Source organism: Vanellus vanellus (assembly GCF_965231255.1).
Source record: "Vanellus vanellus genome assembly, chromosome: 3".
NCBI classification, from domain to species: domain Eukaryota; kingdom Metazoa; phylum Chordata; class Aves; order Charadriiformes; family Charadriidae; genus Vanellus; species Vanellus vanellus.
In genome coordinates, this window is record NC_138907.1 from 103,229,511 (window position 1) to 103,245,003 (window position 15,493).

The 15,493-nt window shown below is 35.6% G+C and overlaps 2 protein-coding genes across 4 annotated transcripts in view; one reads left to right on the forward strand and one right to left on the reverse strand.

The window, feature by feature from the left end:
• Positions 1-15,493, reverse strand: part of MCPH1 (microcephalin 1) — a gene marked incomplete at its 5' end in the record, with an annotated part of 134,459 nt that overhangs the window by 49,598 nt on the left and 69,368 nt on the right. The gene's annotated exons all lie outside the window — the stretch shown is intronic.
• Positions 1-15,493, forward strand: part of ANGPT2 (angiopoietin 2) — a gene marked incomplete at its 3' end in the record, with an annotated part of 43,375 nt that overhangs the window by 12,409 nt on the left and 15,473 nt on the right. For 2 of the 3 annotated variants that reach the window (XM_082480420.1, XM_082480421.1), the window contains exons 2-4: positions 10,120-10,275; positions 12,379-12,500; positions 14,271-14,503. In XM_082480420.1, the coding sequence (XP_082336546.1) occupies positions 10,120-10,275; positions 12,379-12,500; positions 14,271-14,503 (511 nt within the window). The remainder of the gene's footprint in view (positions 1-10,119; positions 10,276-12,378; positions 12,501-14,270; positions 14,504-15,493) is intronic. The other variant, XM_082480422.1, reaches the window with a different exon arrangement.

Here is a 15,493-nt window from a genome sequence, read left to right on the forward strand (position 1 = left end):
TGGAATGCAAGATGACTGCTTCCCTAGAAAGCAATGCTGAGAATGAACTGGGAATGCCTAGCTCTTTTTCACTTCCCCAATAACATATTTTGAAAAGAGGAATTTGCTTCATATTTCCTCAGAAAATTGCACTATGATTTGCTCCATCACATCATGAGCTATTCTCTAAAATAGGCTGTCCTGTTGAAAGAGGAATTAATAAAAAAAAATCACTTGATATATATAAGTCAAGAGAAAAAAGATAAATGGTTTTATATTAAGAAAAATCTGCAACAGATAAAAAGTCACTAAAAATTTTGTAAAGTTTATAAGGCTACATAGCCTATGTCTTTCATGAAAAATGTCATACGTAACCCCACCAGCATACCTGACAGTAAGTTTATTTCAGCTGCCTATCGCTCAGTGGAATGGACAATATACACAAATGGGAAAGGATAACTTTAGATCTGGGATAGCAAGTGTTTATTCAAATGTGGCTTTTTAGGGCTGAATCTTCTCTTTACAGCCTGGTAAAGTCCTGATTCCCTGGTGGTAGCACGCAAGTACAAAATATGACTTAAAACATGTAGGATTGTTGCCAAAAACTTTGAATATTCAATTTGTGAAATTATAGCCCAATCCTATAACCTAGTATTTAAAAATTAAATATCCATTGGCAGTATTTCTTATACTGTTCATAAATAAGGAATCCTAATTTTGAATGTTGATGGCTTGTTGCACATAATGAGGAATATTTGTATTCATTTCAGTGAATGGCAGAAGCATCATTTTGATTCTTGTCTTCCTGGCTTCAGTGCTACTGAACTTCGGCAAAATGCCATTCATGACTCACACTATTTATTTATTTATTCTTTATTTTTAGACTAATGGGAACTTTATGAATTCCTTCCCTGATTTCTAAGAGAAATAGCACTCAGTTGTGATCCTGAAAAATGGTGATTCAGAATCTTAGATTACTGCCTTAATGAATATCCTTAACTCTTAATGAGAACAGTTAATCACCAAATAAATGATTCTAGTTCTGAAGATATTGTTGTTAAATTTTGATTTTAAATTATTTCTTTACCCATATAGAAATTCACACTATTAAAAGGTTTGTCAAGTTGACTATTTAGCTTCTATTAAGAACATTTTTTTGAATCTCAAGAATATTTTCATTTGCAATTTTATTTACGTCTCCTAAAGGAATACACTGTAAAAAGTATATGCATCAAATACAGTATAAAGAACTTATGTCATCCTCCAAGTGACAAACCACGTGAAAATGCATGCGCAGATAGGAAAGCAGTAGTGCAACACCATGTGTACAATACAAGCTCAGTGTCTGGAGTGGTGGGAGCTCAACTCTAAGACATCCTTTGGGATAGTTTCAGCTCTCAAAGTCTCTTTGCTTTTCCTACGCATTCTTTTGCTTTTTCTAGGTCATCAGTTTGATTGTAACTTTTGTAGTTAGTTCAAAACATACAGTAGAGAGTATGATCAAGCTGTAACTGCTTTTAGTATAAGGTACAAAATACTTCCAGTCAAGAACACAGAGTGAAAGTTGTCCTTCATAAACATTTGCAGACAATTAAGGCATTTCATGCATTTCGTTCCATGTTATATTAATGAAATATTTGTTTTTTATTCAAGTAGATTAATGCCAATGAAGGGGGGAATTTTTTCCTCCAGCTAGAGAGTGTAAATTGTAAAAGCATAACAAATAGCTTCCTCTAAATGAGATCTAATCAGACATGAGAATAAATTGGTAAGCTTTCATTTAATGCACAAGTGGCATTAACTGAAACATCTCCTGCGTATCATTTACTTTAAAGTCTGTATTTACTATTTTGAGAGTATTTTTAAACCTTTAGTATTTTATTACACAATTTTAGCTTGAATATTTTCCAATAAATCACAGCTCACTTTCAGCTAGTATTCATTTATGATGTTACTTTCACCTTTTGTTTGCTGACAGGAAAATGAGATAAGAGAAAAATCTTAGCTGGAGGTCTGGACAGGCAGACATGCTCGATGGGGCATGTAAGAAGCTAATAGCGTAGAGACATCTCAAGCATTCCCATATACATTCCCAAAAGATTTTTTTCCCCTCCCTTGAGAAACAACACATAGTCCATTGGGACTTCCTGCCCCAGGAAAAGAAAAAAAAAAAAAAAAGAAAACAAAGGCAATTTAAAATGTCTCTTTTCCAGGCATGATTGCTTTTTTCTTCTGTGGTGCACTAATTTTTTCCAAAAGTTACAAGCTACTAAAATTGATAACTGACTTTCAGAAAACATAGAGAAATATATTATTTTATTAAAAGCTGATTTAAAATAGCTTAAGGTCTGATTGATGGGGATTGATGCAATGCCCTTTAAAAATGTGTTCCCTTAGGTCTGTCAAGATTAATGGATCTTGGAAGGGATAAGGATTCTTCCATTTTTATTCTAACTTTAAGCAGTAGCAACATTGACAGATTGTAAAAACAAGTATGAAACGCTATTTTAAAGAGAACAAAACTGTCTGCAAAATTGAAATTTTTACAGTATTTTGTCTTCAGAACACCAATACATTGCCGTGATGTGGAAAAACAGATAGAAGCACACACGGAGAGCCTGGCAATATGGTGCTCCATTCATTACATATATGCACGTTAAGCGGCATGTGTGGCATATATATATATATGTAGGTAAAATGCTTCATATTGCCTGTATGAACTGCTGTGATGAAACTGAGACAGTGTTTTCTTCCTTTTATAAAGACTACATTACATTCCACTGTTATCCATGTTCAATAGGATCCAAAAAGATACGCTGATCCCAACAAACCCTTCCTAGTGTGCAGACTTCAATTATAGTACAAATAAACAATTTACACATTTAGTATTTTAATTGAAAGTGAAATCTGTTAAAATAGACTGACAAAACTATATTTTCTGTCTTTATATACAAAAATGTACCTGTGAATCAGAAATTTAAGGATTCTGTGGCTTATATGGATGACCTTCTACAGTGAGACAGTTGCACACTGGCACAGAGTTTGAAAAAAATGTTTCAAATTATGGGCTAAATTCTACTTCAGATGACTCCTGAAGAAACTAGATGTGGCTGCAATCCACTCTGAAACAAGGCAAGGCAACCAAGACCAAGCACTACTGGGTTAAAGATAACTCAAGACATCTGGAGTACGAGAAGTAGGAGGGTCTCATCTGTACTCTGAAGAAGTATTCAGAAAAAGAACCAATGAGACTTATAAGCAGTTTTCTTATTTTGCCCTGTCACTAGAACTAAGCGAAATTGGTTATGGATCCTTAAGTTCATTTTCCATCTTGCTCACTTTTGTGTAAAAACTGAACATCTTAGGGAAAAAAATGTCAGGATGATGACTACAGGTATTGGAAGGGCTGATTAAGTTCCTCTGGTTTAAATTCACAAAGATAAGTTCTGAATAAAGCACAGGACAATTTTTGTAGCGATGCAAGACCAGTAACTCAAAAAGCTTTTGACTGTTTGATACATGTCAAATACTGTAGCTTCAACGCATATTTTAAAAATGCCTTGTATTTGCTGGTTGTATTTTTTGTTGCTAGGTTTTCTACTGGATCTACTCCACTTTTGGAAATTCAAAACAAGAAATAGAGGAAAAACACTACAGACATGTCATTACTCCTGCAATGTCTCTGTATCTACATTAGATGACTAAGCATGCAATATGTGTTGTAATACAACCTCTTCTTCTGCAAGTTCTTTTGAACTATTTTGTAAATTAATTACTAAGCACAGTTAAGGTTTGAATAGAAATATAGCTGTTTCTTATGGAAACCTTATGCATATTCTTTGGTTTTCTCCCTTGAAAATATGAAGAAAGGTAGTTTTAGTTAAATTGTTCCATATTTATCAGACCGCCGCTACCAAGAATATGAAGGATCTAAAACTTCAAATTAATGGCAGGAGAACAATCAGTTGTCACTGCAATCAGAGGAAGATAATGACCTTCATATGCACCGATATCCTTAGAAGAATATTAGGCAAAGTCTGTATTTAAAACCCTAGCATATAATTTTAAATGATCTTACTTCTTAAAATAACTTTTCTAAACTATCAACAGCCACAGTTATCTTAGTAACAGTTTTGACATCTAGCAGAAATCCACAGTCCACAAACTTGACAGGAAGCTGTCCTTGTTTTCTTTTCGGTTGGTGCCTCCAGGCTTAGTCAAAAGTCCAACAACAAATGTGAGAGTCGGTGCAAGGAAGGGAGCAGGAACACGTGGCCGGGGCATGGAGGCTCCTGACCTCTCCATTTGGCCAGCAAGCAACTGCTAGATAGAATGAGCAATGCAAATGCAGCTGAGCTTCATAGAGTATATCACACATAGCAGTTGCTAAGTTTATGCAGCTAATGACTTTTTCATGCAATGAATCTGCTGATCTAAATACAGGGCTATAGAGATATGACTGCAGATAAACTTTGACCTCTTTGCTATTTCTCTTAGCAGGTACAGTTTTAGAATGGATGCTCCATTGTAAGAATAAAGACTATCTTCAGATTTCAGCAGCCAAGTTATGAGAAACCCCCAAAACAGTGTTTTTGGAATTTTCTTAGGCTTATAGATGAATTCTCTGAAAGTAGTACATTGCTTAGTCTAGTAATCCGTATTTGATTCAAGGAAAAAAGACCTTGATAGATTCTGATGATCTTAGGGGTGGATACAAAGGATCATGCAGCTCCAGCCATCTACCTACTTCTTCTAGGGGACACAGCAGTATGTAGAAACTCATGATTAACGTTATCTCTCTCTGAAAATCAATATTACAGTTGACAGAATCAGATTATAAACAATAAGAAAATCATCAAACTCTATTTGGAAAGACTGCTCCAATAACTGACAAATTCTATAAAATGGAACTAGCAGCCACTATGATTTGTACCATTTATATGGGGTAGCATTTAGTAGAGAAGGAATGTATATATTCACATAGTTATAAATGCTGCCAGAAGCACAACTGTTTAATTAGTATAGGCTAACCATTTGGCAGCAAAGAACAAAAGCAAGACCTCATTTAAAACTTTAAATGAAAAAATGGTAAGTTAAAGTGTCTACAAAATGCACAAATAAGTTATTGATTCTTTGGAAAATTGTTCTGTAATATGGACAGAAACCATACAATGGCAATCAGGAAGGCTCTTCATTTAAATAAGTATTGGCAACCCTTCATAAAGGATTAATAATATCTCTGCCAATGGTTAGAAAACAAATTTATTTTAACACATACTCTACATGTTGTCTTTTCTTTCTTGCCAATTTCAAGCTTGCTTAAAAAAAGACAGTCTTGGCTATAAAACAATGTTTTGGAACGTGCTCCAATATGATTGATCTGTCCTCGCTCTTTTGGCAACTTAGCTAAACTACGTTTGTCAAATTTTATGATTTTATATGATTTGAAGTAATGAAGCATGACAGCCCCAAATTGATGACCTTAGAGAATTTTGTCTCTCTAAAAATGCATCACCATAACTATATTACAAACCTTAATTGTGAAATGATTTTTTTCAATTTTCCCAGCTGTTTTTGCAATTTAAGCATACTTTGAGACATGCTTTTTCCCCATCTGTGCTTTCATTTTTATATTTACTTTCTTCAAGAATACATGCCAGCCAAAGCCTTACACAAAAAATAGTTCATTTCATGAAAAAATCCCACAAAGAATCACTGAAATGCTATCAGCTAAGTATTCCATCTTTCAAATCTGAATGTATTTATATACCCCTTTCCCTCTCCCCTGCAATTGCCTTAAGACAGGATTAATTGATTGACTTACTCCTTCAAAAGCAGAATTTCTGAAAGAAGATGCCTCACTAGTAGTCAGCTATTAGGTTTTGACAATTACTGTGCCCAAAATAACTATCATGTAATCAAGGTTAACATATATCAACAAAAGTCTTATATGCCAGCTATTCATTGAATTAAAAAGAGATTAAAACTATCATCCTGTAACTAGCCATGTGGCAAAGGAGAGATCTGGCAAATAATCCCTGCTGCACCTTCCAAATTTGAGCAAAATATTGGAGAAGACAGACATGCGGTACAAACCAAACTGGCAAGCTTCCCAACTCATGGATGGGGACTGAAGCATTTCATTCCTGTGCCCTTCCCTCTTGTAAAATGCCCCAAGCTAGTCTCCCCGCTTCAGAAATTCAGAAAGTGCGCCTGCTTCTAAAGGAAGGAGGCTCCTTGGCAGGAGCTGATGAATAGTACTCTACGAAGAAGAGCGCCACAAGGAACTGCAGTCTTGCAAAATGGCTGCTAATCCTCAGTGTTGCCGATGAAGCTCAGCCTTGGCGGCCTCTATTGAAAAAGTTCTTCCACCTCCCTCTCAGGGAAACCCAAGGGCCTCGCTTTCCCAGAGCACACAATGGGAACAGGTTCTGCTCTCACTAAGGTCAGTGGGAGATGACGCGCGTTTTGGATGAAAGCAGTTCTTTTATTCATCTTTGCAGAAAGAGGACAGTAAGCACCTGCCGCTAAAAAAGAAATGAAATGTAGTTGTAAAAAGTCCTACTTTATAGAATTTTGCGTTGTATGATGAAAAGAGAGGGGAATATAAGCAAAGAGGGCGTATCTTGGCTCAGGTCAGGAAAAGAGATTTTATGATGTGTACATGCAGAGAATGCACAAAAGTGGGAGAGGATTAGTGAATATGAAGGAAAGAACAGAAGGGGTTTATGTAATCATGCTTTGTAGGAGATTTAGGGAAAAAAAAACCACAAGAAGCTCCAAAGCCACTTAATAGGTCAATATCATTTTGATGTTTCATGTTGCTCTAAATTACAATAGATGAGCCAGATCATGAAACTGGCTTTAAATCTTAAAATAAATCCCTTTTGATGTTCATATTTAATGCTTTCAAGTCAGCAGAAATACCATATTCCCTAAGTTACTTACTTAATATTTGTAAGTTGAAAAACAGATGTGAAGACAAACTGTTGAACTGGAGTCAGGAGAATACTTTAATGAGATAGAATACATCACATGAACGAGATATTATTTGAAAGAGGTTAGATACATGCAGATAGGCTTATACTTCCAGATTTTCAAGTAAGATAAATTATGAAAATGCAGATCTGTGTGTCCAAACAAAACTGCTTTCTAAGATTGCAAACGCAGTGACAAGGGGTATAAAAATCTGGCAACCAGAACCACCAGATGCCTTAAATTGTAATCACAGGTTTTGCGTACTGTAATCAGAGCAACCTTACAGCTGTGTGTTTTAACTGGGCAATTGCCTAAGCCTACCATAAAATGTTTACCTTACCTTTAAGACCAGAATTAACTCATTTTGTAGTAGTGTGTTTTGGAATAACTCAGTGATAACGTTTTCAAAGAAGTCGTGCAGTTCTCTAATCCTATTTGCAGAGATGAGCTTGCTCAGATTCTCATTCTGATCTCTCTCTGGTGAGCGAGGAACCAACCTTGAAGAATGAGGTTTAATATCCACAATTATCTCATGAAAGAGTCAAAGGTCTTGATCAGACTTTCTTTGCTCATCTATTTATTGCCTTCTTTCTTTTTTTCTTGGGCCTTTTTTCTAAATTAAAGACAACAGAATATTTTCAGTGCTCTCCATGTGGTAGCGCTCTGATACCCGCGGTGTCTCACGCCTTTTTTTCTCTATATGTCCTTTTTTTTTCCCCATGTCCCTTCTAACTGCAAATGTGCATTGAGTCTGCCAGGTGAGCCCATATCCTTGGTCTTTGTAAAGGCATTAAAATACTTGACTGTGGTACTGAGGCAAATAAAATGCATTCTGGAGATCTCCCTTCGCTTTCTTTTAACAGAGGGGCATTAAACAAAGGTCTTTTCCAAGTTGTCTGTAATGACGTATGGTTCTCCAGCTTCAGTTGCTAAAGTTATTTTGGACTCATACAAACTGTTTACTCCCCAGATGTCTAGCCTTTCCAGAGGGACACATATTAATTGTTGTTCACTGTCTTCAGGGAGCAGCATCTAACTAGTGAAAAACTACTTCTATTTACCTATATAAAAGCTTTCAGAATTTTGCACATCTTCTTGGACTACGGTGTACTAAATACCATCTTGCACTGCTTTTTATATTAAATTATCACTGTACTCTGACATCTCATAGCCTAATCATCAAGAACCAAAGATGTCTTACTATTACTACACAATTAAAAGCCACTGATCCTAGTTTAGCAGAAAAGAAGCAGAGCTAAAATATATCACCAAAGTTTGAAAAAAATGCCAACATGTTTGGTCAAGTTAGATTTGTCTCTGGGTGGGGAAGTTTTAGAAAATGAGGAATATCCAGGAGCAAAAGGTAACACTTAAGAACAGATCCTGTGAATAGGGAACAACTCTAATTGCTGTAGAGTGATGGTGATTGAAGATACCCATGTTAAATTATCATGCCAAAACCTAGTTGACTGTATGCTTGCTTTTAGTAATCAGAAAGGTTATTATGCAAAGAGCATCTAAAGGCTGTGCAAAGGCTAGTTTTAAATCCTTGTGGTGCACCTGAGAAGTAAGTACACTTAGGCAGCAGCATAGTAGATGTGGGTCAAAGCTTGTGCCAGATCTGAAATCTCTGTTGTGCACTGCAGTTCACCAGCTGCACGGGGCCAATGGAGTGAATACAAAAATACTGCTTTGAAAGTTTGGTCACGCTGGACAAAAAGTAATAATGCTTACTTCAAAATAAGAATACACTTCCAGTTTTAGAGGTTTTAACTTCTTAATACACCCTGTTTTCTTCATTTGCGACTTTTAAAAAACAACTGTGAAGTCAGAAAAAAAAATAATCCAGTCCTTGCTCAAGTAATATTTAAGGGGGAAACATTCCAAGCTGACAGATCTGCCAGTTGACCTGTAGCTGGTCAGAAGTGGAATGGCTATATCTGAATGGGGGTTTGATAGAGTATTAAATCATAAGCTGCTTCTTCCTTACTGATATGGAAAGTAGCCATACAATAACGGTCAAAGCTCCTCCTCACTACAAGCCATTATTCATATCACGATAGCATTATGAAAATAATATTTTAAAAAATCAAGATATCAACATGTTTTACCATTTTCCTTAGATTAAGAATCGGTGATGTCTTATAATTTGTGCTTAATGACACTAGCTATTTGTTGTTAGCTAGTATCCTCTTTGTAGGTACAACATGAAGCTCAAAAATTATTATGGTTCTCTTGCTAGAACAATGGTGGAGTGAAGTAGAAGTTTGATTCTAGAAATTTCTAGAAATTTCCCCAGTCAACAACAAAAAAATGAAATTACGTGGGTTGGATTTTTAAGAGTTCAAACACAAGCAATGACTCATGAAAGAAATATGAAATATTTGCAAAGTTATTGAGAAAATGATATTAAAACAGCATGGAGAAAAGCTTTTGGATAATCCAGACACATGGAAAGAAAGACTTCATGAAAGGTTACTTGAATTTTCTCCTTGCTATTTATTTTCTCCTTGCTTTCCTAACAGAGCAGTGTACAGGGTTATAAAATGACTACCAAGAAAGCCTTATTAGTTTAGACACAGAAATGACTTCAGAATCAAGTATTTAAAACAGCTTTTGCATTCCTAAATATTAAGCATTTAAAGTATTTATAGGTTTTCCTGCTGTTTCATGTCTTTATTTGAAATTCTCTCAGATAAAAAAGTGCACATAACAGTGTTAAGTGACATCTGACTTAGTCATGTGACGAAAAATGCTTTTGAAAATATTTAAGTCTAGATACAGGAAGATGACTAAACTCTGAAGCTTTTGTCTTGTAAAAAAATTCCTATTGCTGCCAAAGCTGGTGAAGCTCCTCTAAAGGTTACGATGGTGGGAGCACTAAGGCAGAGAAGCTTCCAGGTGCCCGCAAGCATTCTCACCACCGTGCCTTCTACCTACCTCCTGCAAATCTCTGTTCCTGCCTTTGGCAAAGGGGTGGCCACACATTCCTTGTCACATTTGCCCTTCCTCTCACAGAGCTTAACATTGGGAAACTTCACATAAATGCATAGCAGACAAGGAACAAATTCGTTTAGCAAGGCAGCCAGCAGGCTTACTGTACTACCCCCCCTCCAACATTTAAGGAATGCAACTATCTTCTCTCTTTCCTTTCCCATGTAGCTTGAGAATTACATCCAAGACAGTATGAAGAAAGAAATGGTAGAGATCCAGCAAACTGCAGTGCAGAACCAGACTGCAGTAATGATTGAAATAGGCACAAACTTACTAAATCAAACAGCTGAGCAGACCCGCAAATTAACAGATGTTGAAGCACAAGTAAGTAATGAATTTCAACCTAAAAATGCTTCTGCTTCCCAAACACCTACAACTATACATTTAACACAGTTAAGTGTTAAACTAGTCAGTTCCACAATTTGAAGTCAATCATTATAATCAACAGCTCTACCCATCTTAAGGAGACATTAGTATTTGGTAATACATAGTTCCATCTCAAGCCCGCTGTTGTCACTCAGAAGACTTTCATTTCAGCCGAATTGGAAGTATGTTTAGCATACTTCATGTTACATTCATCTTTAAAGCTAATATACTTAAAACTACTATACTATATCCCAGCATCAGTTGGGTACTAGTATGCTTTTATGCAACCCTTGTTGTACGTCTCTGTTATTATTCACCACCCACCACCAGTTCTTAGCTAAAAGAGAGTTCCTTCAAACTGCCTTTGTTCCATTTACCAGGATAACTGCTTTTTTACATTTAAATTTTCCTTTGTATTTTTTAAAGATTCTTATCAAGAAAAATGCGTCGCTTTAATGAATGTTTTCAGAGACGCTGTAAGTGGGATAACGGTTCATTTCCAGCAAAATGTACTATATTATTGTTATTTAACAGAGGGATAAAGAAACCAATCATAGATGAGTCAAGAAAAAAGGAGTTAGGAGGAGGCTACGAGAAAAGTATACTCACACAGAAGTAAACTTGCCACTGCACATATTATTCTCTAAATTATTTCAAACAGAAAAAAATAATGAGTTTATCTTTAATTTTTGCTTTAATTGAAAAGCATTAACTACAATAAGACAGCTTGTGAAATATGATGCAGATTTTAATGTGTTATAAGGACAAGTCCAACCAATGTAGAATGGGATGTATCTGTAGTGTTGCTAACGTGGTAGGAAAATTCAGATATATAATTCCCAAAACAAATAATGAATACAGAATGCAGCACATAACTTTTTATATAATGTAAACAGCATGCAAAACCTAAAATCCTTGTTAGACATTTTACTGCCCATAGCATTAATCCAATGAATTCGATAAACTGATAGTCCATAGTTCTCAGGCGCACTAAATTCAGCTTTCTGGTTGCCTTATTCAGGAGCCCAGTATTTTGCACATGTTGAGAGAACGTATTTATTCATCCACAGTAACGTCTTTATGGAAATTATTCAATTATTTTCTTCTTAGAGGAAGAAAATCATCACTGTAACTTTCCTTCTCTGCTTGAAATTATTGGTGACTGGGTTAAGGGCTTAATTAACAACATAAGGAAATTAACCAAACAATTGGTCTCTCAAGGACACTTACTTCTGGCAATAGTTTTCAATTACACTTAAGTGTGAAATCATGTCCTGAATGAATGTTTAACATGAAGGACATGAGTAATCAATTCTTCCTGCCAAGGAAAGCCAAATTCTGCTGAATTAAAAAAAGCTGTTCTAAAACAATGAGAAAATATTTCTAGAAAACTTGCCTCAAAGTAATGCAATCCGATACAAACAGAAAAGTATCTTCCATGTTTCCTAATATTTGCATTCCTTCATTTAAAGATGCAAATAAATTTAGACAGCAAACAATACATATAGAAAAGGTGACATTAAAACGCAAGGAATGAATCAACAAAAGTGTGGTGCACCTGATAAACACTTTAAAATATCATTTGGGATTCAGGAAAATAGCCAAGAGGGAACTATCTAGCAGTTTCAGGACTGGGTCAAGATTTCAATCAGTGAGAGATATGCAAAGTGCTTTCTTTCTACGCCAGACTGAGAAAACAACTCAAATTATTCCCTGAACAACAACCATAATAGTTCCAGTAATGCAATAAGAATATCATAACAGAGGAGAAGGTGTGACAGCAAAACTAAAGTACACAGCAACTCTCAGCCATTGATCAGGAACGTGGCATACTACTGAAACATTCCCAATGATATATGGTAGTGTAACAACAAAATTAGTGCAACTCTGTGTATTCTTCTTCATTCTAATTCTATGAGCATTTGTGCTCAAATTACGTGTTCAAAATATTTTTTTAATTATAGGCCTAAGTAGAGATTTGCATGATTTCACAACATAAAGAAATTACAGTTTGTTTAGAAGAAGTGTATTGATTTTAAAAGCTTTTTAAATTTTATTTAGGTACTAAACCAGACAACCAGACTTGAACTTCAGCTTTTGGAACACTCTCTTTCAACAAACAAACTTGAAAGACAGATTTCGGATCAGACCAACGAGATAACTAAATTACAAGAAAAAAACAGGTAAGTTTGCCTATCAACCCAATAAAACGCTTTTCCCTGAAGTGACTTTCTAGTGGTTTTAGAAACAAATGTACTTAAGTAGGAAAATAAGGCCTTGTACAGAAGCTCCCCACACCCAGCTATGCTCATTACAAAGGTCATATATTATTAAAGGCCTAGAGAATCACGCAGGTTTATTCTTCTTGTGTTGTGTTTATATATCATTCTTCATTATATAAAGTTCTCCTTTATACGAGGAACTTAAGGTTAAAACTGAAATACTTCTCAGTACTTCAGCTGTAGCCGATTCATAGAGCTTTTTAGAATTATCCAGATGAAGTTATGGATTACGTCGCCTGATCCAAACTAAGCCAGGGCAACCACATCTCTAAAATTTTATTTCCACGTAGTATGCAGCTATCCTAATATGCAATCATGTCATCGCCACTTTTTTTTTTTTTTCTAACCTGGTGAGAAAAGTCAAATACTACTCATATTCAACGTTCCTTACTAATCAATCTTTTGAATTCAGACCGATAACCAAATATTACTCCTGTCCATTTCTGTTGTCCAAAGCCTCGTACCTTTTTTCAGCTAGTTTCGTTTTCATGCCACTGGGGTCTTATTTTACTTTTGGCAATAAATAGTTTACAGAGAAACCTAAAAGCAGCAATAACAGTAAGTTTTCTCCTTCAAAGCCATGTTTTTCAATGAGAACCATATGTGCAAAGTGCTTTTTATTTTAAAAGAATTAGCTTAAAAAAACCAGGAGACATGTTTTGACATTTTTGTTCACTACTCTGCTACATTTATATATGCTGCCTAAAGGTTTTATCTACCAGCTTAATAAAAACAAGCATCCTTCTCAAATGGAAAGCAAAGTAAATACTGAATTTTAAAATGTCTTTTTTTTTTTTTGTATTGAACTTGGTAGACTTTAGACTACCCTTGTAAAACCCATGTAAACACAAAAGTATTGTTGATCACTGAACAAAAGACAATCTGACATCGAGCTAAGCTGCTTGAAACATAATTATAAGGTTCAGGATTTTTTCAGTACCGGTAATGGATTTTAGGTGAACTTCTCCCTTCCAGCCATGCATCTTTTAACATCAGCTTTCTCAAAGTCTGCATCAGAATAATTACTAATGAAATAGTTTTCCAGCCAGTCACTTACGCCAGCCCCAGAACCGGAGATGGGTAACACATCAAGTAGCTATTTGCACGTTTCCCTGTCTTAACGCCATAACACTTATTTAAGTATATATTTTATTATAATTATAGGACATTTGAAAAATTCATAGGTTCATCTTGAAATAAGTAATAGGGTAAAAACATTAAATCTTTCACTATTATGCCTAACCTATAAGAGAATGGTATTCAAGACACTTCATAGTTATAAGTAATGGTTAACTTTCGGTCTACATCCTTTTTATACCCCCTGTACTACTAGCACTACTATTCTTTTTTCAGGACCAAACTACACCTTTCCTTTCATAATGTTGAATTATCAGACACCCAACTGTTACACTTTAAAAGCCTGCGATACAAACTATACTCGATAATGTTGTCTATTAATGTACTAATTAGTTATATAATAAATTAGTTATATAATAAATTAAAGCATACATATCAAACTAAAATCAGCTTTCATTTAGCTTTCTACTGCATGCACAGCATCAGAGAATGAAGTTGAGCACTTATGAAGAAAGAAACTTCTGCAACAGGCTTGATTCTCTTTACATCAGCTCACAACTGGTTTTGAAAGCCTAATTGTAAACTTTTATTTAGCTTTTTAGAAAAAAGAGTTCTTGAGATGGAGGACAAGCACACACTTCAGCTGAAGTCAATAAAAGATGAAAAAGATCAGCTTCAAGTCCTAGTAGCCAGACAGAATTCTATTATAGAAGAACTAGAAAAGCAGTTAGTTACAGCTACAGTAAACAACTCAGTTCTGCAAAAACAGCAACATGATCTGATGGAGACTGTTCATAACTTGCTTACTATGATATCTACACCAAACTGTAAGTAAAAGCAGACATGCTTATATCATTTGACTGACCTTCCCTAATTTGTGTACATTATTACCCATAAAGTCTTACAACCATTTTCCTCGTGCTTCTGCTTTTCAAAAAGTATAACTTTTTTCGCCTTAAATTCTGCATCTGAGTTAATTAACCTATTTGTTAGGGGTGGTGGGGGGGCTCAACGAAAACATTTATGTAGTTTCTTTTCAACGTTCTGCTTGTCTTCTGTGGTTTATATTGGTTTGCCTGCCCACTTCTTCAGTGGTCCAACAAAATCCAACTGGCAATACGCACTGCCTTGAGCACGTGTCTAGGTTGGACTGCATGATATAGGTCTGCAGCTTTTCTTCCTGGCTCGCAAAAGTTACTGCTGCCACCTCTCATTGCTCTATGCACATAGAGTTGATCAAAGAAAGGACAAATTACAGTGGCTATTAAAGGCAAAGGAATGAGCACTGGCCCAGGTTTTAGCGTCTACGTATGCCCCAAACAACAGAAAGCACCAGCCCAGGACAGCAGGGACTCCCAAAAGTCCCCCAGTCTTTCACTGAAGCTTCCCTGTTCATCCTAAAAATCCCTCAGCCTAACATATTTTATAGGCAATAATTTCACCCCTAAATGCCTGACAGCTCTGCAACAAATCATAGCCAGCGAGCACAGCTTCCAAATTCATGCAGATTCACATGCTCCATAAAAAAAACCCCCACAAACCATAAACTGAAAGTTATGGCTAAACAGGATTTAAACAAATGAACAAATTCCTTACCTTGAATTTCATGTCTAACATGGAACTTTGACAAATTAAGAAGGTATAGCTGTACTAAATGAAAGACTAAAGAATCTGACATGTTTGCCTGTGAAGTTCAGGGCTGGAAATACACAAGCATATAGAACCTCTAAAAAAAAGAGTTCAAATTAAATACTAGGAAAATTTTAAAATAGTTGTCATTACAACTTAAAAGACAGTATAGATGGACTCTGCTACAT